Raw genomic sequence first — 21,799 nt, 5'->3', positions numbered from 1 at the left:
CCACCACCACCCAGGTGGGAAGCACTTTTTGTCTTGTGGTGCTGAGGACTTGAGCCTAGGGCCTGCTTCAGCACACTAGCCAAGGGTTCTGCTACTAAGCTATATTCCCATCTCTTAGAGCTCAAGTTCTAATGCTGATGTCGTGACAGGCAGGCATTAATTAATACCTCCACTACTGTCCCAGTGAGCACTGCCTGTCAACTCGTCACGGCCTAGCGGGGCCGTGTCTTTACTGGGCATGTCCGTGTCTTTACTGGGCGTGTCCGTGAGAGACTATCTTGATTGCTAACTGATGTAGGAGGGCCCAGCCCACTGTGGAAGGCGCCATTCCCTAGGCTGCATGTGGGCTGGAGAGATGGCTCAGCGGATAAGAGCACTCATTGCCTGCTCTTCCAGAGGTCCTGAGTTCAATTCCCAGCAACAACATGGTGGCTCCCAACCATCTATAATGTAATCTGATGCCCTGTCTGGCCTGCAGGTGTACATGCAGGCAGAGCTCGGTATACATAATAATAAATAAATTTTAAAAAGGAAAAAAAAAAAAAAAAAAAAAGAAGAAGCCTTAGTGAGTCAGCTAGCAAGCATCCTCCTCCACGGTTCTTGCTGTGAAGGAGCCTCAGTCACAGGTAATGTGTGCAATAGCAGCAATCAGATCTTCCTTAAGGTCCTGCCTTGGGCTTTTAATCATGAAATGCATATAGTCAAACCTCCTAGGAAGGAGCCACCTGGGATTAATACCAAACATTGCAAACATGAAAACTCTCCAGAGACCACCTGGCTCCACCTTCTAGAAGGTCAAAGTTCAGGTATCAATCACATGTTCAAGGACCCCACAGGTGGTGGCAATCAAGACCCAGTGCTCTTATGAATTCAACCCAAACAATATTCTCAATCTAGATCCATTCGCCTCAAGCTACTGTACAGAGACTCCACCACAGCTTAATCCAGATCTGCCCTTGGGCCTCAGACTTATTGGTAAGTCATAGAAAAATGCAGCTCCCCGCCCCCCCCAATAAATCAATTACTGAAACATCCACACCCCACAGCATCACAGCAGAGCTAAGAAAAAAAGGCAAGGTTTTCTCTTTCTAAACAGACGCCTCATTCTAATAACTCTTAGGAGCACATTAGCAAATCCCGTCATGGGAGAAAACCCAGCAGAGGAAAATGGAATGACCCAAAATAAATATTTCCTGTCTGGATTTGGTGCCACTCGGTCTAAGCACTTTTCCTCCCACCCAGCTTCTGCGCTGTCTGTCACTTTAGAATTGGACTGAGAAGCTATCCATGACGTCCAAGTGCTGCTCTGGCTGGGCAGCAGTGCAAAGAGGTTTAGAAGGCTAAGAAGAGACGCCAAGTCCCGAACAACAAATATCCCCCAGGCCCTTGAACAGGTGGATAGCCCTGGGGAGCAGAAGGTCCAGGAGGCGGCTGGTGGAGGGCGGGCAGCATCAGGGCAAAGAAAAAAATGGTCCATAGATGTCCACCAAGCCGCCCTGTTGTCTTCCCCAGACTTTTTTTTTTGAAAGAGTAATGCCCTACTATGTTGTTGCAGAGGATCCCAAGCCTGGGTGGGCCAGGATCCTATGAAGAAGGCTCTTTCTCGTCCACACGGCCCTCCCTTACCAGACTGCCTGCGTCCTTGCCGCACATGGGTAGACACCTCATCCTGGGAGGACCAAGCCTTCTTCAGACGCTCTGGGCTACAGCGATACCTACTGGGATCTGTAGCCAGGAGAGAAACAATCAGGCTTCTAGCTCCCCGATGGCCTGCCTAGATGCTGCCCGTACTGGACGACACATCTTCCCCTCCCCCCCCAGCTCTAGATGGTCCTGGATGCCCCTCAAGTCCCCCATCTTCCATCTTCTTACGACTGGTTGCTTCCAGCACTCAGGGTCCTGTCATTTAGCAGGACCACTTCACTCATTACACAACCGATCCCTAGCCCTGGACAGAAAGAGCCCCCCACCTCCCATCTCCTTCTTCCTCCTCCTAGACAAATAAATGTCCAATATATTGCCTAACAAGGTACATAATTAGGGACAAAACAGACAGAAGTGGGTGACTTACAATAGGAGTCCATTTCCAAGATGGCTTCCTTGGCCTAGAAGGCAAGGAAACCCATAGTCAGCACCTGTTTGTTCCTTGCCTGCCCACCAGCCAGAGGACTCCCACAGTGTCGTGCCACGGCTTGTCCATCTGCTGTAGCAACACCTGCTGTCACCAGAGCCGCCAGGAAGAAAGGCTCCAGCAGGTTCCTGGGAGCTAAGTCAAAGGACATGGCTCCCCCGAAGCCCGTCTGAGCACCCTAGGAGCCAACCTTCTGGGGTATGGTGGCATGGTGGTTCTCCAGGATAAGTCTCTTGATGTGGTGAGTCCAGCTCCGCTTCTCCTCCACTGTCTTGGCCTAGGAGGGCCCGAGGAGAAGGAACAGGGTTGATTATTTCAGGTCAAAACTCCCCAGAGTACACACACAGCACTTCTGCCGAGGGCTAGAGAGAATTAAGAGGGGATTGTGCTAGGGTTTCTGTGTACACTTCAGAGAGGAGCCTCTAATGATCTCAATTTTCCCAGATGGAGACACTAGGGCGTGGGGCAGCCAGGGAACAGGGAGCCACAGGCAAGTGTGCTTGGAAGTCTTGGTCCCCAGCCCCTCCCCGAGGCCACGCCCTCACCTGGATGCTGTATTGCTGTTTGCTGTGCTTATAGTGGGTGACGGTGAAGCACAGAGAGTCTCTGGTGCTTTCGATCAGCATCAGTGAGGAGCACTGGGGGCAGAAAACAAGGTAACTTCAGTAAGAGGGAAGGGGACCCCCAACCCCTCGAGACAGTCTCAGGACACAGCACTGGAGCCTGATGAAGCTAGAAGGAACCGGGGCCCACGGGGAAGGAGAGAAGGCAGCAAAAGGGAGGACAGCCTCGTTACCGGAATGTGACCCTTGTAGACAAAGTGATCGCCCCGCTTCTTGGTGATCAGCAGTATCTTGTCAAAGAGGAAGAAAGTCCTCTCATTGCGCACACGGTGTACGCGGAAGGTGGCTTCCAGGACCAGTTCCCCATAGGTGGTCAGGTCTGGTCCCTTCCAGTTAATGAGCAGTGACTGGATCTCCTGCAGTAGAGATTCCCCACCCCCCGACACACAGAGTCAAGCTTCACCCCAAAGGCTTCCCCAAGGACACCACTCCTTAACTCAGCAGGGCACAGTGGTAACATTCCTTCTCCCAAGCCCAGAGCACCTGTAGCCGAACTGCGTGCTCGTGCCTCCTCTTCATGTCGTTGATGTACCAGGCCACACACGTCATGGTGTCAATGGCATCCTCGACCACCTCGAAGCCATCCTCTTCTTCGTCAAAGTGCTTGGCGATTTCCTGGATACAAGACAGGTGGTGTCTAAGCGAAGGTGACCTCAAGGCTCCACCATACCCCCACATATCCTGGGGGGAGAAGCCCTGAGCTACCTGGAGCAGCAGGTGGTACTTGAGGATTCGCTGGACCGGCTTAAGCAGGTAGGAGCCCAGAGGCAGGGAGTGCTGCAGCAGCTCCTGCCGGTCTCGGAAGAACTTGGCTTGTTGCTTGTCCTGCATGCACTCTGTCAGGGCTGCCACTGAGCTGGGGTGGGTAGGAATGGGTGTTACCATCTGGGGAAGGCCTGCTGAGGAGGCAGGAGCACCGCCCCCTCCCTTTTATCGACCAGCCAGATGCCCTTCTTGACCCAAAATTACTCACTTGGGGTAGTTGTTGCAATACTGAGTGTATATATCAAACTCTTGGCTCTAAGGAAAGACCGGGGGGGGGGGGGGGGGAAACAGAATCAATGACTTCAGGGAGAGTCTCACATGACTGGAAAACATGGTGGGGCCAAAGAGCAGGTCCCTGACTCCTCCCCACCCCTGAGATCCTGCAGAGCCATCTTGGCATGTGTTTGTCCAGGGCATCCCAGCCATGTGACAGCCTTGGCCAGGAGTCCCCAGTACTTAAGTGTCCTCTTACGTTGGACTCTCCTATGCTAGGACCATGGGACAAGGAGCAGGGACCCTGTCCTTCCTACCCTTTCCACGAAGCAGCTGGCCACAGCCACAGGGTCACTATTGCAGCTGTCCAGGTCTCTGAGGAGTTGGCTGGGGGAGGGGAGAGAGGCCGTTAGAGCCCAAGGCCTGTACACACACACACACACACACACACACACACACACACACACACACACCCCGCCCACAGATTACCACTCGGCCCTGGTGTCATGCTGTGTATGAGTTGTAGCATCTATCCATCCTGAGTAAACCATGCCCCAGGTGGCAACATGGAAAGTATCCAGCACACCACAAAAAACAAAAAACCAAACCAAAGCAAACAAACAAAAACCCCAGAGATCAACACGCCCAACAAGCAGCAGAGGAAGAGGGGACACGGGTACCCACCTTGGGAGGGGACACAGCGCCTCTGTGAGCAGGAGTCAAACACACAAAAGCAGAGATTTAAAGAGGGGGGAAAAAAGAGAGAAAACTAACAAAGAACACTACCAGATGGGAGGGTACAGGATGCAGAGAGACAGGGAGAGACTGAGCAGAGTTATCTTGGGTGGGGGCACTTGAGGGTACACTGGAGATGGCACTCGCCTGCTTCTTTTCTCGTTCCCTATCTGCCTTCACCATATCTTCCTGAGTCTTGTTCCTACCCTTCTAACGACCCACTGCCCAAACTCTTCCAGCTGCAAGGGGACCCTGCCCTGTCAACACCGTTCTCAAAACTGTTTCTCTTGACAGCACCCTCATCTGAGTGTCTGTGGTTCCAGAGCAGCAGTTTCGACCTTCGCAGACTTATCAAGCCTGTTTTGCCTGGCCTGTGTGATGTACCAACCAAGTTGTTCTCAACCTTGCTAATACCATGCTTCATGTGCTAGTGTTCCCCCCCCCAAACACAAAATTATTTTTGTTACTACTTTAAAACTGTATTTTTGCTACTCTCCCCCCCACCCCCCAGAAAGGTCTCTCTGTGTTAGCCTTGGCTGTCCTGGACTCCCTTTGTAGACCAGCTGGCCTCGAACTCACAGCACTCTGCCTCCCGAGTGCTGGGATTAAAGGTGTGCGCCACCAAGCCTGGCTAATTTTGCTACTTTTATGAATCGTAATGTAAATATTTTTGGAACTAGAAGCTTGCCAGAGGGTCGAGACCCACAGGTTGAGAATCACTAGAACAGGTCAGCGAGTCCTTCCTCCCCTTGGCTTCAGTGTGAAGGAAGAGAAATAGACTATAAGATATGCAGGATTATAACAGAAAAAAGAGCCATCCACAGGAAGAGCACAGGCGTGCAAGGCCTAATAGTGACCCAGGTGCTGGAACCAGCAAACACGTGGCTCTAATGTATAAGCCTCTAGGCAAGGCAGCTGCTGCCTCCTCCCAGCCTAGCTCCACCATCCTGTGCAAGGGTAGATTTGATGTCCCTGTCTCAGCAGCCAGGCCTGTGTGTCCCAGTCTCTGTGTCCAGTCATCCAGGGATGTGCTGCAGGGCAGAATGGGGCTAGCACATACCTGTTCAGTGCATATATGCTCTCGATATTCCCAAAGAGGGCGCTGACTTGCTCTGGCTTCAGGAGCCCGGGAGTGTCAATGATCTTCAAGAGGTAGTCCTACACAGAGAGAGGTCTAAGGACCCTGCGGCCTCTTGGCTTGATCACCTCACAGCCCTAATCACACCTTACTCCCTACTGCATTTTATGACTATGACACCATTTCACAGGCAGTGTCCACCACACTGAGCTGTGGGTATTTACCCAAAACGTCACACCCCCTTGGCAACCTGGAATGTAACCTTATTTGGAAACAAGGTCTCTTGTGGAGGTCATTAGTTAAATTGCTCAAGATGACATCATCTAGTACTTAAGGAGGCTCTAGGCCCCTTGCTGGTGTCCTTCTAAGAGAAAAGGACACAGACACAAAGCAGATGGTGGGAGGAAGCCAGGACATGCAGCTGCACGTCACAAGAACTGCCTTGAGTGAGAGGCCAGCCTAGGCTACACAGCAAAAGCCTATCTAAAATAAGCAAACCAAAGGGCTGGTGACATGGCTCAGCAGGTAGCCTAGCAACCTGAGTTCATCCCTAGAACCATATAAAGATGGGAGGAGAGAGATGATTCCGCAAAGGTGTCTTTGTCCTCCACACGTGTACTGTGGCACAAACATGCACACACATACATACATGCTTTTGTGCTTGCGCGCGCGCATGCGCACGCGCACACACACACACACACACACACACACACACACACACACACACACACACACATCCCCATTTTGTTTTTTTGAGATAGGGTTTCTCTATGTAGCCCTGGCTCTACTGGAACTCGCTATGTAGACCAAGCTGGCCTCAAACTCACAGAGATCCGCCTACTTCTGCCTCCTGAGTGCTGGTAAAAGCATGTGCCGCCACGCCCAGCTTTTTTGATTTACTTATTCATGTATTTTATGTATATGAGTGCTCTGTCTTCATCACACTAGAAGAGGGAATCAGATCCTATTACAGATTTGTGAGCTATCATCTGGGAATTGAACTCAGGACCTCTGGCAAAGCAGCCACTGCTCTTAACCACTGTGCCATCTCTCCAGCTCCCATACCTTTTTTCTTAATAAAACAAACAATCTGAAAGAGAATTCATTTGTGGTGCATAGGCCACCAGGTTTTGTGGTAATGTGTGCGTAGCCCTACCTCCCCACCAGACAGAGGGCTCCTCAATCGTACACACATGTCACCTTTCCTTGTATGTCCTATAGTATGAAACACCTTTACTTCTGCCACTCCTGTTCCTTCATTTTTCAGGCAAAGAACCCGAGGCTCCAGATGTTGTGGGTATGCTCAAGGCTCCACAGCCATGAAACAGCAGGATGGGGAACCTGGAGGTATCTGGCCAGGTTTAATCCCTACAGAACACTTAGGTCTTCTCAATCAAGCTAAAGCCCCCTCCTTTGCTTTTCTCAGTGCCCACCCCCCAAGCACCCACAGAAAATTCTACTATCCCACTGATGAGGCATGGTGTTATAAGGAAGCATGAGAGGCCAACAGGCCGCACCAGGCAGGTCCCCAAAGCTTCCTCACAGCCTCATGGAAAGCAGATAAACAGACACAGGTGTGCCAGGGAGAGCTTTCCATCCTAGGGTGGAGACGTAAGAGATGAGCCACTGGAGACCAGCATCCTTGGCCTCTTGAAGAGATGACCAGGCCCTCCCAGCCTCAGCACTCACCTCCACAATGCTGCGCAGGTCCTGCACATACATGCGCTCTGTTTCCACGATCTCTCGAACCACCCTGCCCAGGTAGCTGAGCTTGTGATGGGCTGGACTTGTTCCAGCACGGCCATTGAATGGAGAGAGGGGTCCCTTCATGTTCAGCCAGCTGCTGGAGTTGTTGTTGCTGTTGGGAATGTGTCGGCTCCAAGGGGAGGCTGTGCCATTCTGGGCTGAAGCCTCGGAGCCAGCGGGCTCCTCCATGGCACTGTGGCTGTCACGGGAGGAGCCGGATGATGAGGTGGTGGACATTAGGCTTGGCGGCCGCTCCTGGCTGCCATCTTGGTGGAGGGCAGTAGAGACAGGCATCCTGGCATCGCTGCCTGGGACTGTTGCCTCGGGGAGATTCTGGAGCAAAACAGACAGATGCAAGCTCTGAGTACTTACAGAAATCAGAAAGCGGAAGGGAGGTTGCCGGAGACAGGGAGGGGGCAGAATGAGAAATCGCTGTGAGGGGTCCAAAGTTCAGTCTGAGAAGATGAAAACGGTTCCAGAACGGATAGTCACGTGGTAATGACGCGAATGTCCTCCGTGTCATGGAACTACACGTATAGAGGGTTAAGATAGTAAATCTTCACTTTTGTGTATTTTACCATAATTTTAAAAACAAGGCCAGAGCAGGGAGTGCTGGTGCACACCTTTGATCCCAGCACTAGGGAAGCAGAGGCAGATAGATCTCTGTGAGTCCAAGGCCAGCCTGGTCTGCAAATTGAGTTCCGGATAGCCAGGGTTACACAGAGAAACCCTGCCTATAAATAGTAAGTAAATAAATAAATAATAAATGGCCAGAGCAGGGAGTGGTGGCGCACGCCTGTAATTCCAGCACTAGGGAGGCAGAGGCAGGTGGATCTCTGTGAGTTCAAAGACAGCCTGATCTACAAAGTGAGTCCAGAACAGCCAAAAAAAAAAAAAAATTTTTTTTTCTAATTAAATAAAAACAAGTACAGTGAGATGGTTCAGCAGGTAAAGGTCTTGTTACCGACCCTGATAACCCAAGTCCCATCTCTGAGACCCACATGGTAAGATGAAAACTGATTCCTGAAAGTTGTCCCCTTACCTCCGCACATGTGCCAAGGCATGTGCAACCAGCTCCCAAATAAGCAAATGTAATAAATAAAAACAAAGACTAAACTAAACACTGAGGAAGACCGTTCCCTCAGGCTGTGGACACTGACTGTAAGGGTGCTCGAGTCACAATCCTTCTGGGTCCCAGCAGCTCAGCCTCTACCTTTCCCAGAGTGGGGATAGGTAAACTACACCAGGAGACAGGGAGGTCTCAGAAACGTGAGGCCCCAGGAGAGCAGGGAGGCTACCTAAGCCAATACCAGGGTGCCTTCTGAAGAACTCAGTCCCCAGTCCCAAGGGCTAAGAACCCAGTTCAGTTGGTAAAATGGCTGCATAGCATGCACAAGGCTATACGTTTCAGTGCTGTATAAAACCAGGCATGGTGGTGCGTTCCTGTAACCCCAGCACTCGGCAAGTGGAGGCAAGAGGACCTCAAGGTCATCCTCAGCCGTACAGTGAGCTCTAGGCTAGCCTAGGCTTCATGAGACCCTGTCCAAAAACTATTATTTGAGAGAGAGAGAGAGAGAGAGAGAGAGAGAGGAGAGAGAGAGAGAACGAATACCAGCCCTGCCACTTAAGCAAAGTGCTTGGCCTCTCGGGGCTTCACCTATAAAACAGAGAGTACCTCAGAACTATGTCCTCAAGCTGAGGCAACCTGCCCTCTGAGCATGGTACATGGCAGAGTCAACGCTCTACAAACCATCACACGCACATACCAAACTGTGTGTTCCATGTGCCTGCCTGTCTAGGCCCATGCTAGGGGTTACTGCACAGAAATAGGCCAAAAGCTGGCTCTCTGTAAACATTTTATGTATTTATGTTTGTGTGTATATCTATGCATGTGGAGGACAGAGGACAACTTGTGGCTATTTGGTCCATGTGGGAATTAAATTCAAGTCATCAGGCCTGGCACCTCAACCTGCTGGGCCATTTCACCAGCCCCAGGCTCTTACACTATTACAACCAGCAGGTAGGAGTTCTGCAAAGGACTGAAAATTTTCAGGGCACCAGTTGCTCCGCCTGTACCTGAACCTTTCTCGATACTAAGAGGGAAGAGAAAGGATGGCACAAACACACACACACACAAGAGCCAACTTTACACCTGGGCCCACTCCCAGGTGCCTGGTGTTGGCAGTCCTGACTCAGCCACACCAGGAAATTCCCCAGGGCTGTGAACCAAGCTGAGTCTCCTCTCAGCACGGCTGGGCAGAGCAGCACAGGAGGCAGGAAGCTGCACCCAGGTGAGACAAACACAGACTCAGGTGGACTTTATTCCCTGAGCGGATGTACGGCTCATAGCCCACTCCAGAGACAGAACACCTCACGCCTACCCATGGGATCAAAGCTGCCTCCTTGGTTGCTGTTTCCTCCGACGTGGAGGAGGAAGAGGAGGGGAGGAAGAGAAGGAGAAACTCCAGGCACATCTCTTGCCTCTATTGTCCCAAGTGTTCTTAAGTCCAGCCTAGGACTCAGAAGCCACCAGACCAGACCTGGCCCACAGGGACTTAACCTAGAGACCAGGGTCTTTGGCCTCGGCCTTTTGCAGATGCCACCCTCTCCACCTGGCATTATATACCTAACTCCATGTCATACTCAACCTTCTGCTCTCGGGCTTCTAGAAGCTCTTTCTCTAGAACCTCCCCAGAACCAGTGAGGCCTCTGCTATCCACTGTTCTTGCCTTGGGTTTTCTCTTCTGTTATCTCACTGTGTGATGCTGTGATTACCCTGAGACCTTCTGTCCTGAGCTACCGGTTACATAAGTAGGAATCAGTCGTTAGGAATAGTTTGGTCACTAGTAAACAAGTTGATGGGTTTTGGGTTTTTGGGTTTTTTTTTAAACTTATTTATTTTTACTTCATACACATTGGTGTTTTGCCTACATGTATGTATGTCTGTATGTATGAAGGAGTTGGATCTCCTAGAACTCAAGTTAGAGACAGCTGCGATCGTCCCTGTGGGTGCTGGGAATTGAACCTGGGTCCTCTGGAAGTGCTGCCAGTGCTCTTAACCACCAAATCACCTCTCTAGCCCCCAAGTTGATTTTTTTTTGTTTTGTTTTGTTTCATTTTGGTTTGGTTTTTCGAGACAGGGTTTCCTCTTGTACTCCTGGCTGTCCTGACCTTGTTTTGTAGACCAGGCTGGCCTCGAACTCACAAAGATCCACCTGCCTCTGCCTCCCGAGTGCTGTGATTAAAGGTATGCACCACCACACCCAGCTCCAAATTGATGTTTTTAACTAAATTCTCCAAACCGCTCCCCCTGCCTTCTTTTTTGACAGGATCTTCAGTATCCAAGGCTGGCCTCCAACTCCCAAGGATGACCCTGAACTCTTGATCCTCCCGCCTACCTAGCACCTCCTGGTCCCTGGAAGTACCACACATAATTTATGGGGTGCTGGGGCTCAGCTTAGTGAATGCTAAGCAAGCACTCTGCCAAGGGAGCCATAGCCCCAGCCTGTTGCTTTATTAAGAGAAAAGTTCGGCACATTCAGACCCACTTATGGTCCAACACTAACCTAGGCAAGCCCTTCTCAGGGTCAGCCCTTTGTCACTGCATCTCAGCTACGGGATCATCCAGAGCCCTCCAAGGTGCTCTGTGTAAGCCTATCACCTGACAGGCGAGGGCCCAGTGGAAGCACTAGTATTGGTCCTGGGGTTTGCCTTAGCCTAGAACTCTGGGGAAATATGCTGCTGCTGCTTCCTTGCTCCCGCAAAGAGCCTTTATACTAACCAGCTGCACCCTTTTGCTGGGAGACAGGGCCCAAACTCTACCCTGCCCTTGACCCCCACACCCCCCACCCCACCCCCATCAGTCCCAACTGGAAAAGAAGCAGGCAAGGACTTATGAGACTTTTCCCAGATTAGCCCTGGGGGTCAGGTCAGCTCCCGTGGGGAAGCTAAACGGAAAAAGCCCAAGTCCCAGATGGGTTTCATAGGCAGGTCATTAGCAGGACAGCAAGAGTCGCCACAGCCCCACCCCATCCCACACACGCCATCAAGTATATGTTAGGTAGGTTAGTGGTATGTATGTAGGCTAGGTTAGTGTCTAAAAGGTACCTTCCTTCGGAGTCACTCTACAGGGACCCCACTTCTCCAGTTAAATACAGTTTCCTGTTTGCTAACCCAGAGGTCCTATTGAAAGCAGAGTAACTGCCTGAATCCCCCAGAGCTGAAACAAAACAGTGTGGCCACTTGCTCAACAGACTGCGTGCTGTAGGGTAGTAAGCGTCACCTGTCCCTGGCAACGCCATGCAGTGTCCCTGCACAGATTACTGAGTGTGGAGCTGTGCCAGGCTCCAGCCACCTATGCTCTCAAAGCCACCACCTCCCTAAAGACCTCACACCAGTCAGGGCCTCAAGCAAGGCATTAATCATGGCCCCTGGATGGCACAGCTTTGATTTAGGATAAACTACAAGGACATAGGTAAACTTGAAAGCTGAGGCCCAGATGACCACCCAAAGGCCCGAGAAGGCTACGCCCAGATCTGTACCACGTGGCCGGCCTCTGATGACTAGATGGACAATACAGAGTCTGGGCCAAAGGATCATGGGCCATAGGGAAGCAGTGAGCAAAGGATTCCCAGGATTAGACTTTGTATTTCTCGGATGACATGTCAAGAACTGCAGTGACCTGGGGTCCTACCCATGATCACAAGGTTCTCTCTCCTGGAGAGACAGGCCAAGAAAGGAAGGTCCGAAAAACCCAAATGGTGTTGAGTATGGCAGAGCAGGACTTAAGAGTGAACGGTTAGGCTGGCCACAGGGCACTGACACACCCTACTCCAAGAGGCTGCCCTGAGTCACTTCTGGGTGTACAGAGGAGACAGCTAAGCCAAATCCTACTCAAACGCTCCCGTGGGCAGAGCTACCTGTGTGTCCTTCCTTCCTACCTGATGAGCAGTGTAAGAGTCATCCTTAACCAGGACCAGAACCTGGTTCCAAACTTGTTTTGTTTTGTTTTTCGAGATAGGATTTGTCTGTGTAGTCCTGGCTGCCCTGAACTCGCTCTGTAGAGAGGCCGGCCTCGAACTCAGAGATCCTCTTGCCCCTGCCTCCCTAGTGCTGAGATTAAAAGCGTGTGCCACCACCCCACCCGCTGGCTTTTTTATGTTTTTTCAAGACAGGGTTTCTCTGTGTAGCCCTGGCTGACCTTGGAACTCACTCTGCAGACTAGGGTACCCTCGAACTCACAGACCAACCTGCCTCTGCCTCCCAAGAGCTGGGATTAAAGGCGTGTGCCACCACCGCCCAGCTCAATATCTGTCTTTTAAGACAAGGTCTCCTGGGGAAAGAGATGGCGCAGCAGCCAGTCCGCAAGCCCGTCCTGTCGCACCACCGCCAAGTCTCCAGGTGTCTCCTGCAGAGACCACGGCTATCTTTCAGCGTAAGTCAACCCAGTCAGTCACCGTTCCATAAGGCAGCCTTCTGGAGAGCTGACTCTCAAGTCCTACGTGATGAAGCCTTCTTTGAGTCGTTCCCCCCAAAGAATCCAGGAACAGGAAGAGAACCCCAGCCATCCTCCCTTCCCCTCTCTCCTCTCCTCTATCTAAATTAAAATGGATCTACTCTGTTCCTCCACCCGTACCTGTCTGAAGTGTATGGCTCTACCTCCCAAGGACCTTCCCTAGGTCTCACCAGGCAAGGAGGCCGGCAGGCTGCAACAGGCCCCTTGGATTCCCAGCCGTGGACTGGAGCCAAGTCCCACACCTTTCCCTTCCGAATACCCCTCAATACTGTGCCCTCAATTTGACCCAAAATGGGACTAACCCCAAATCCCCAGGAGGCTCTATACTGTTCTCAGGCCTCTGGTCTCTGAGGCAACTGAGACCCACTCTTGGCCTTCACAAAAGATCTTCCCACAGAAGAACCCACTGGAGCCTTCTTCAACCCTTGTCACTGTTCCTGCGGACACCCCTCCCCCCAAGAATTGGCTGGCTACACTCCCGATAACTGTCCCACTTTGGTGGGTAAGGAGAGAAGGCATGAGAGGTTTAAAAAAAAGAAAGAAAGAAAGAAAAAAAAAAGCATGCTTGGGACGAACCCCAAGTCTGGCAGGTGGGAGGTTGCAGGTTCCAAAAGGTTGACATCATCCTCTCACCTATTGCTCCACACCCTACACCCAAGAGTGAAAGCCCCATGCACCACACACCCCTCAGCAGCACAAAGAAAAGGAGTGAGGGGGCTGCAAAGGTAACTGATCCAAAGTCCATGGGTCCCTGCAGGAGAAGACTTCATCCGGCCCCTTAGCCCACAGTGCTCCTTCCTGAGCACAGCCTCCATCCACCGGCCTTCTTGGCCTCCCATCCCAAACTCTCAAGATCAGGGCAGCTGAAGGACCTTTGACCCTCCCCAGAGCAACCCTAACCCCACTTTCAGAACTTCCCTAGAGAGGATCACAGAAGGAAGCGAACAGCCACAACTTTTCCACTCAAACAGGGAGAGAAACAACGTGAACTTCCTTGGAGATCTCAAGCGCGAGACCCACAAGCCGCCCTCTCCCCCACAGCTCAGCACACACCCCACACCACACTTCTTAAGTGTTCCCAGAAGACCTGCTTTTGTCAGTCTGTTCTTAAAGACACACACACACACACACACACACACACACACACACACACACACACACACACCTCTCAGAGGTTCTCAGGGGAGGGAGAGCTCTCGGAGGGGGGGGGGTGACTTTTTGTCACTACCCTCAGTGTGTTGCTCATGGACCTATTCCTCCCATTCCACTCCAGGGCCCTGAGCCCCCGAGACGATCCCTGGGGAGTGACTGTGTTCAGCGTGAGCAGTGTGCTCTGGAGAGGTTGTGTGAACAGTGTGACCGGGGGTTTCTGGGCCACCCAAAGCCAGCCCAGCTGGCTCAGACTCATTTTCCCTGAAGAATCCATTTTCCCACCACCCAAGAGCAGCAGGAGCCCTTGGCTGGATGGAAGGCAGCAAGACCTCAGATGCCAGGAAGGACGGACGGGACCATGTCAACAGAGTCCTCCCACCTGAATTCCAGAGGAAGCCAGAGGCCCTTCTGACTGAATTCCAGAAAACTCAGTTTGGCCTTAGAAGAGGAGGAAAGCCCCTGGCACCTCGCTTCGGAGGGAGGACACCCTCCTCTTACCGGCTGCTTCCTCCTCTCACAACAATGCTTGCTCTCAAACTTGGGAGTCCCCATACCCTCTCCCTCTGTGTTAGACCAATCACTGCTGTCAGAATCTACTCTGCTCCAGGCATTTATAAACCCTCCCAATGTATACTCTACTGTTGGCTAATACTGCCCACCCTGACCCCCTACCACTGAAGACATCTACATCCCAATCCTTGGAACCTACGGCACCTTCCTTGCCCGGCAAAAGGTACTTTACAATGTGATCAAATAAAGCAGTGGTTCTCAACCTTCCTAATGCTTTGACCCTTTAAGACAGTTCCTAAAGTTGTGAACTCCCCCCAAGCATAGAATTGTTTTCATTGCTACTTCATAACTTCCTAATTTTCCTACTGTTATGAATCAGAATCTAAGTCTCTGATATGTAAGATATCTGATATGTGACCCCTGGGAAAGGGTCATCTGACCCCCATAGGTCATGACCCACATGTTGAAAACTGCTAAAATAAAGAATATTGAGGATCGGAAATTATCTTGGATTATCTGCATAAGCCCAACATGTCATAAAAGGCACCCAGCAGAAGCCTGAGTCAGACTGGGAAATGCTATGCTGCTGCCTTTGACCACAGAGGAAGGAGATCAGAAGTCAAAGGCTAGAGCAGCCTCGAGAAGCTGTAAAGAGAGGAACACACAGCCCCACGAGCCCAGGGTAAAATTCTGACCCCTCTAATTTGAAGGTGGGGGTGGGGGGAATGGAGAGATAGCTCGCTGGTTAGGAGAACTTGCTCATTAAATACAGAGGACCTAGGTTCAGTTCCCAGCACGGTTGTGGTGACCTTATACATTCATGAAAAACACTTATACACATTTTTTTTAATTTAAAAGTTTAATGCTTTAAAAAAAAAAAAAAAAGTGAGCTGGGCATGGTCGTGCATGCCTGTAATCCCAGCACTTAAGAAGGCAAAGGCAGGCAGATCACTGTGAGTTCGAGGCTAGCCTAGTCTACAAAGCGAGTCAGGACAGCTAAGGCTACACAGAGAAACTATTATGCCTTTTTCCACTCTAATGATCCTGGGTATCACTTGACACACTGGTCCATGAGGTTGACCCAAGCAAATGTTTCTTCTGGCCCAAGTCTATAAAAGCCGAGCGCTGGGTCTGAACAGGGAGAGCCACCCGTACGTGCTCGATACACACCCACTGACGACCTGCAGGATCTGTACCTAGAACGCCTCTCACCACTCCCAGTCAAGAAAAAACTCAACAGTGGTTGCGATCAAGACCTAAACCAGTCCCTCCCGGAAATGCTCACATTAGTCACTGCCAGCAAGAGTCCAGTGAGCCAAGACGTCTCCAGCATCAGTGAACGATCATTCACCCCAGCAATCTCGTCATACTTGGCCCCACAGAGGCAGCCCTGTCATGCCACAGACTCAGCAATCAGTCCTAAGAGACTGGAGGAAAGAGTAAAGCAGCCAAGTGTAGACACAGCACTGGCGATTACTTTTGCTCAGAGCTGCCCTAAGTCAGTCTGGCTTCTGGCAAATCTTGTCACCAAGCAGAGAAAGATGCTAAGATACTAGAAGAGGAAGCAGCCAAGGCTATAAGAGCAGCAAAGGTTCTAGAAGGCCACGCTAGAGGCAACTACAAAACCTACTGAAAATGCCCAGAAGCCACCACTTCTTTACATCTCTAGGTTTAAAACAAACTTTTTTTAAGTATTCCAGTTTTATGTGTGTGGGTGCTTTGCCTGCATATATGTCTGTGAACCACCTGTGTGCCTGGGGCCATGGAATATGGCATTGGATCTCCTGGAACCTAGAGTTCCAGATGCTTGTGAGCTGTCATGTGGGTGCTGGGAACTGAATCCAAGTCAGTGCTCTTAACCACTGACCTTGTTCTGCAGCTCCTCATCTCTAGATTAAAGAGGTCAGGAGGGTTGGAAACGTAGCTGTGTGGGAGAGTATTTGCCTAACATGCAGCAGGCCCAGGGTTCAATTTCCAGCATTCACACCACACACACACACACACACACACACACACACACACACACACACACACACCAGAGGCACAACCACTATTTATTAGCAAATCTCAAGGTCAGGGTCCCATGCCCCAGCCCTGAAAACTACCCATGTTACTAGCCTCACCCTCATCTGTGGGAGCTGCTTGCTTTGAGGCCCAGAGGCTGATAGGGAGCTCTCTGCTCCACCCTGCACAACTTCAGAGCCACAGCATTTGTTACTGAAACAGCTTCAAAGGCACGGAGGATGCACAGTGGGAATCTATTGGTGCCCACAGAGTTCCCAGCAGATGATTCATGCAGCAGAGGTTAAAAGGCACTGAATTCACACCGCAGGCTTTGTACGCAGGTGGACCGAATTTGAATCTAGGTTCTTTACTTTCCCGTAACGATACACAGCCTTAAGCTTCAAGTTCTCCATCAGCTAAGTAACTGGTCACAATACTGTCAGCCTCACCAGCTGTCTCCAAGACTGGAGGATGCAAGTACCCCGTGCATCAACACTCGGGAAGCTAACCAAGATCCAGAGAGAGAACACTTAATTTTTTTTTTACCCACCCATATCTCAAATGGTGACTCATCAGGTAAAGGCTTTGCCATTGGTGGAGCCAGATGACAGTGAGTTCAATGCCTAGAACGCGCATGAAGAAGAGAACCAGCTTCCAGTTGTCCTGGCTGCCTTGTGACGTCGCGCTCACATATCCAGACAAAACACACACTTACACATAGACAAGAACACACACACATGCATACACACACATGCAAAACAAAATGATGATGATGATGGTGATGACGACAATGACAATGGCTCAATTCAAACTTGGTGAACTGGCTTGTTTTGTCCCTTCCCAGTAAGGCAGTGTTTATCCATCTCCTAGGGTCCCAACACAGCTCCGAGCACAATCTCCTGCTCTCACAGGAGCAGCTCAGCAGATACACCAGAAAAGCACAGGTCAGAGTGCCACTCTGTGGCAGCAGGACGCATTCCTCAGCATTCCATAGGGTGAGACGGCAGAGGGAACCGAGAGCACAAGCAGAAAGACAAAGCATTGTGGGAGCAAAAGTACAAAAAATGTGACCAAAGAATTCCATCCTTCACTCTAGTCTTCATGTTTTGTTTGGTTGACTGGTTGGTTGGTTTGGTTTTTTGAGACAGGGTTTCTCTGTGTAGCCTTGGCTGTCCTGGACTCTGCTTGTATACCAGGCTGGTCTCAAAGTCACAGCGATCTGCCTGCCTCTTGAGTGCTGGGATTAAAGGCATGTACCACCACATCCGGCTAGTCCTTGGGTTTTAATACAGCTTCAGAAGGTCAGAGCAGCAAGGAAGGGACCCAGGATTCCTAAGCCACAGGGACTAGCAAACAGCAAAAGGCAGGAGACTACAAGAAAGCCCAAGACGGTAGCCAGCCAGCTGTGGTGCATTCAGTGAGAATGGCCCCCCCATAGGCTCAGATACTCAAATGCTTGGTTCCCAGCTGGTGGGTTTGTTTAGAAAAGATCAGAAGGGGTCTGTCACTGGAAGTGGGCTTTGAGGGTTCAAAAGCCCACCCCAGGCCTAGCCTTGCCCCCTCCTTTCCCCTCCCTCCCGACCTCCAATTTATGAATCAGATGTAAGCACTCAGCTACTGCTCCAGCACCATGCCTGCCTGCTTACTGCAGCCAAGCTCCCTGCATATGATCACAGACTCACCCTCTCAAACCAGAAGCGAGCCCCCTACTAAATGCTTTCTATACAAGCTGCCTTGGTCATGGTGTCTCTTCACAGCAATAGAAGAGTACCTGAGACACCAGCATGCCCCTAGAGGGGGCCCCTCTCTGCCCCTACTTCCCTAGAGACACCTCTATGCCTACTCTCACTTGGAGGTAACAGCAGCTGTCCCTCCTAAGCTGTGAGCTTCAGAACTCACTCGCTCAATAAGCATTTTATTCAGCACCTACTTTGCACAAAGACACTGCGGCAGCTATGTGGGGGACACCAATGACTCACACACAGACTCCCAAGAGCTTGTTCTATTAGGAGAAACGAGTGCATCAATGACAAAAGGGGGTAAAGTGGCAGCGTGGCTGGGGGTGGGGAGTGGGAGGGGGACAGCTTGGTGGCCTGGAGTGCTTGTTAGAATGTTCCAGGTATGGGAACTGTGCAGACAAAATAAAAATCCAGAAAGTGGAGTCATGAGATGCATGAGAGCTCCAGAAGGCCTCCGGTTTAAGGATTTAACACTTCTGAGCATGCTGCTAGGCCCTGGGGACAATAAAACTAGTGGCACGTGGTGTGGTCTCTGTCTTTGAGGGACTTGAACTCTACAAGGAAAAAGGCGAGTACACAGGTTATCTACATAACAATGCCTTGAGTGCTAGCACAGAAGTGACCAGTGAATAAACAAAAGACGCTAGCAAAAGGGCAAGCAGGCCAGGGGGACTGCAAGCTTTGTAAGAGGTGATGTTTTGCCTGAGTCACACGTGATGAGTCAGCCAGGTGAAGAAGAGATCTGAAGGGCTCGGGGAAGTTGGACTCCAAAGGTCCAGGGATCTTGTGCACCGGGGTTAGCAGGAGCAGCCTAGGGGCACGTGAACTGCTTTGCCGGGAAAAGACAACCAGGGCAGGCCTGCAAGATCAGTAACAAGACAGGTGGAAACAGGCTCCAGGAGATGAGATGGAAGAACGTGTCCTAAAAAGGCACCATGTGAGATACAGGATGGAGCTACAGGCATCCACAGGGCCAAGAAGTATATGAGAAGGCAGAGGCCCAGGACCCGCTGACTTGGGAGCACCCCAGAGGTTACTGGCTAGAAAGAAAGAAGACTTGCTCCAACTCCCATGCAGAGGGATGCTGTGTGACCCTAAATCAAGGTGGCGTGAAGCAATGCATGAATTAGGAGTTTCAGAAAAGCAGGAAGAAGGGCTGGGGTGTAGCTCAGTTGCTACAGTGCTCGCCAGGAAGGAAAGTGTGGTTTGATACCCAGCACCAGATAAAACCAGAGATGGAAGCAGGAAGATTAGAAGTTCAAAGCCATCCTTAGCTACTTAGAGAGTTTGTATCCAGCCTGGGCTATATAAGACTCTTCTCAAAAGGGGGTGGGGACAGGGTAGAAAGGGACTGTGAAGCTATCACACATCAGCCTGATGCAATGCCTTGTGCCCTGAGGCTATTCCAAGAGGGACCATTGAGATGCTGGAGGAGATTCTCCTCCCTCAGGGAGTAAGGGAGAATGACTCTCATCTTGGCTGGGGATGTCTATATGAATCTTAACATCTGAGGGGCACTCCCCATCCCCACCTTTCCTAACCCTCCTAACCCACACACATCAGAACTGGGGGTGAGGCTGCCGGCAGGGTATCTCCCTCGACTCCCTTGGCTCCTTCCCAGTTCTAAGCATGTGCCTCCAGATACAGAAACTCCTTCCTGGACAAGAGACGCTTCTTCCCGGACTGATACGGTTAAACCAACTTCCTCATCCCTGGCTTCTCCACAACCTACCCCCTTCCTAGGTCCAGGCTTCCACCGGGTCTTCCCGATCCTAGCCCAGAAGTTAGGGGAGGGGCTTTCCCAAGGCAGACCAAATCCTCCCAGACAGCCAGACCTTCAAATCCAGGACCCCACCGGGCAGTGCTGCAGCCCCAGGAGAGCCTCTCCACCCACAGCACCTGCCCCCATCCCCCAATCCGTCACACTGTGGCTAAGAGGCCTAAGGGAACTCATCCAACCAGTTTCTGGGGGGGGGGGGAGGGAGAGAGGAGCCTTCTCCCTCAGTTAAGAGCACACAAAGACCAGAATTCCAACCCACAGAGGCTACACAGTACACAGGGCATGGCAGCTCTGCTGGCAGGCTACCCCATGAAGAGACAGGCCTTGACACACAAGAGAAAGAAATAGTAAAGCCCAAGCAACGATCTGCCCCCTGGCTCCCTGCACCTGCTGCCCAGAGCTACACAAACGGTAGGTACTGGAGCCATCTGGCCTGGCACCCATTAGGGTATCCAGGACCCACTCTACACCTCCCCAACTAACGGTGCCTCTTGATTTCATCTAAACCAACCAACCCCCACCCAATCCCCGTGGATTCTGGGAAAAGGGAGCTCCAGGAAGAAGTGAGGGATTAGCTAGGCTTTTCCCCAGTGTGCATGTATGAATATGGGTACTGGGGCAGTGGGATCACCCAACTGTGACTGTTTAGAGAAGACCTCTGAAGTCCCCAAGTGTAGCACTCCAAAAGCCACAGGATCATCTGCCTGTTTCCCAGTCACATGGCCAAACCGAATGAAGGCAGCTGGGCAAGCGAGCCACTCAGCTACACCTGAACCAGGTGTGCTCCTCCATTTCTGAACCTCCAGGGGGACTCTGCCTTGTGCCCCAAACCTGTGGCTGCTCATATTCCCCAGAGGTTGCTAGGCCAGGCTGAGAGTCCCAGAGGGTACCTACCGCTTTCCTCAAAAGGGCTCCCATCCCCACACAGAGAGGAGCACTGCTTGGAAGGCAGCCAGGGGCTGGGGAGCTGCATTCTCTCCAGGAGTTCGGCAGCCTAGCAGTTAACAGGCTCCGGCTGGGCAAGCAGCAGACTGCCACCAGCAGCCTCGGGGAATTAAAGTGCCCGCTGCCTGCAGCGAGACCTCTCCAAATAAACGACCTATTCAGAACCAGTTCCGCGTGTGAGTCATACTTGCTGCATTTCTCTCATTCCTGATTACTGGGGGGCAGGGGGGTGGGGGGCCCATCACAGAAATGTAGCTTCTCACTACAACTCAGCAAGTTCCAGATCGGTGAGGACCCAGTCCACAGCCTCAGGAGGTAAGCACCGTGCAGCCTAGGACCACAAACATCTCCAGAGATTAAGCGCACGGGGTACTAGGTGCAGAAAGTCAAACACTGAAGACGCAAACAAAGCCAGATCAGTCAACAGCACAACAATACTCCATTTATGGGGAACCTTCCCCCACTCAGGCCCTTAGAGCCCGAGGCTATTAACCCTTCTGTCCTCACAACTGCAAAGTTGGAGGGATGGGGTGGACACCAGAAATATCATTGCTTTACTGGACAGGAAAATTGGGGGCACAAGGTGTACCCCAATAGCAAACTAAAATCTCAGACCATGTTTTTTATGAGAGTGAGGCACTGCTCTGACAACACTCCCCGACTCAAAGCCAAGCAGCTAGGGAAATGGGGAGGCAGAGTTTCCCGGAATCCGATCCCCTTTCCCATTCATTCACAAATAACACATCCTCCCACTCCTCACCCACAGGACCCAGGAGGAATCCTGGTTCCATCAGGGGATCCCTCCTTTTTTTTTTTTTTTGCACCTTTTAAAAGTTAACACTTTGCAGGCTGGTGTGGTGGTG

The 21,799-nt window shown here is 51.3% G+C and overlaps 1 protein-coding gene across 1 annotated transcript in view; it reads right to left on the bottom strand.

Moving 5' to 3' along the window:
- Plekhg3 (pleckstrin homology and RhoGEF domain containing G3) overlaps positions 1-21,017 on the bottom strand; it is a 31,052-nt gene extending 10,035 nt beyond the window's left edge. Inside the window, exons 1-12 of the mRNA XM_051147848.1 lie at positions 20,886-21,017; positions 7,235-7,624; positions 5,528-5,625; positions 4,050-4,119; positions 3,728-3,774; positions 3,460-3,610; positions 3,238-3,369; positions 2,928-3,110; positions 2,677-2,769; positions 2,322-2,408; positions 2,072-2,105; positions 1,627-1,725 (exon numbers count right to left, since the gene is read on the bottom strand). Coding sequence (XP_051003805.1) covers positions 1,627-1,725; positions 2,072-2,105; positions 2,322-2,408; positions 2,677-2,769; positions 2,928-3,110; positions 3,238-3,369; positions 3,460-3,610; positions 3,728-3,774; positions 4,050-4,119; positions 5,528-5,625; positions 7,235-7,624; positions 20,886-20,909 — 1,408 coding nt within the window. The 5' untranslated portion in view covers positions 20,910-21,017. The remainder of the gene's footprint in view (positions 1-1,626; positions 1,726-2,071; positions 2,106-2,321; positions 2,409-2,676; positions 2,770-2,927; positions 3,111-3,237; positions 3,370-3,459; positions 3,611-3,727; positions 3,775-4,049; positions 4,120-5,527; positions 5,626-7,234; positions 7,625-20,885) is intronic.
- Positions 21,018-21,799: the final 782 nt, after the last annotated feature.

This window comes from Acomys russatus, chromosome 1 (genome assembly GCF_903995435.1).
Source record: "Acomys russatus chromosome 1, mAcoRus1.1, whole genome shotgun sequence".
Classification (NCBI taxonomy): Eukaryota; Metazoa; Chordata; class Mammalia; order Rodentia; family Muridae; genus Acomys; species Acomys russatus.
Note: the sequence above shows the minus strand (reverse complement) of the source record. Positions and strands in the feature narration are given on the sequence as shown.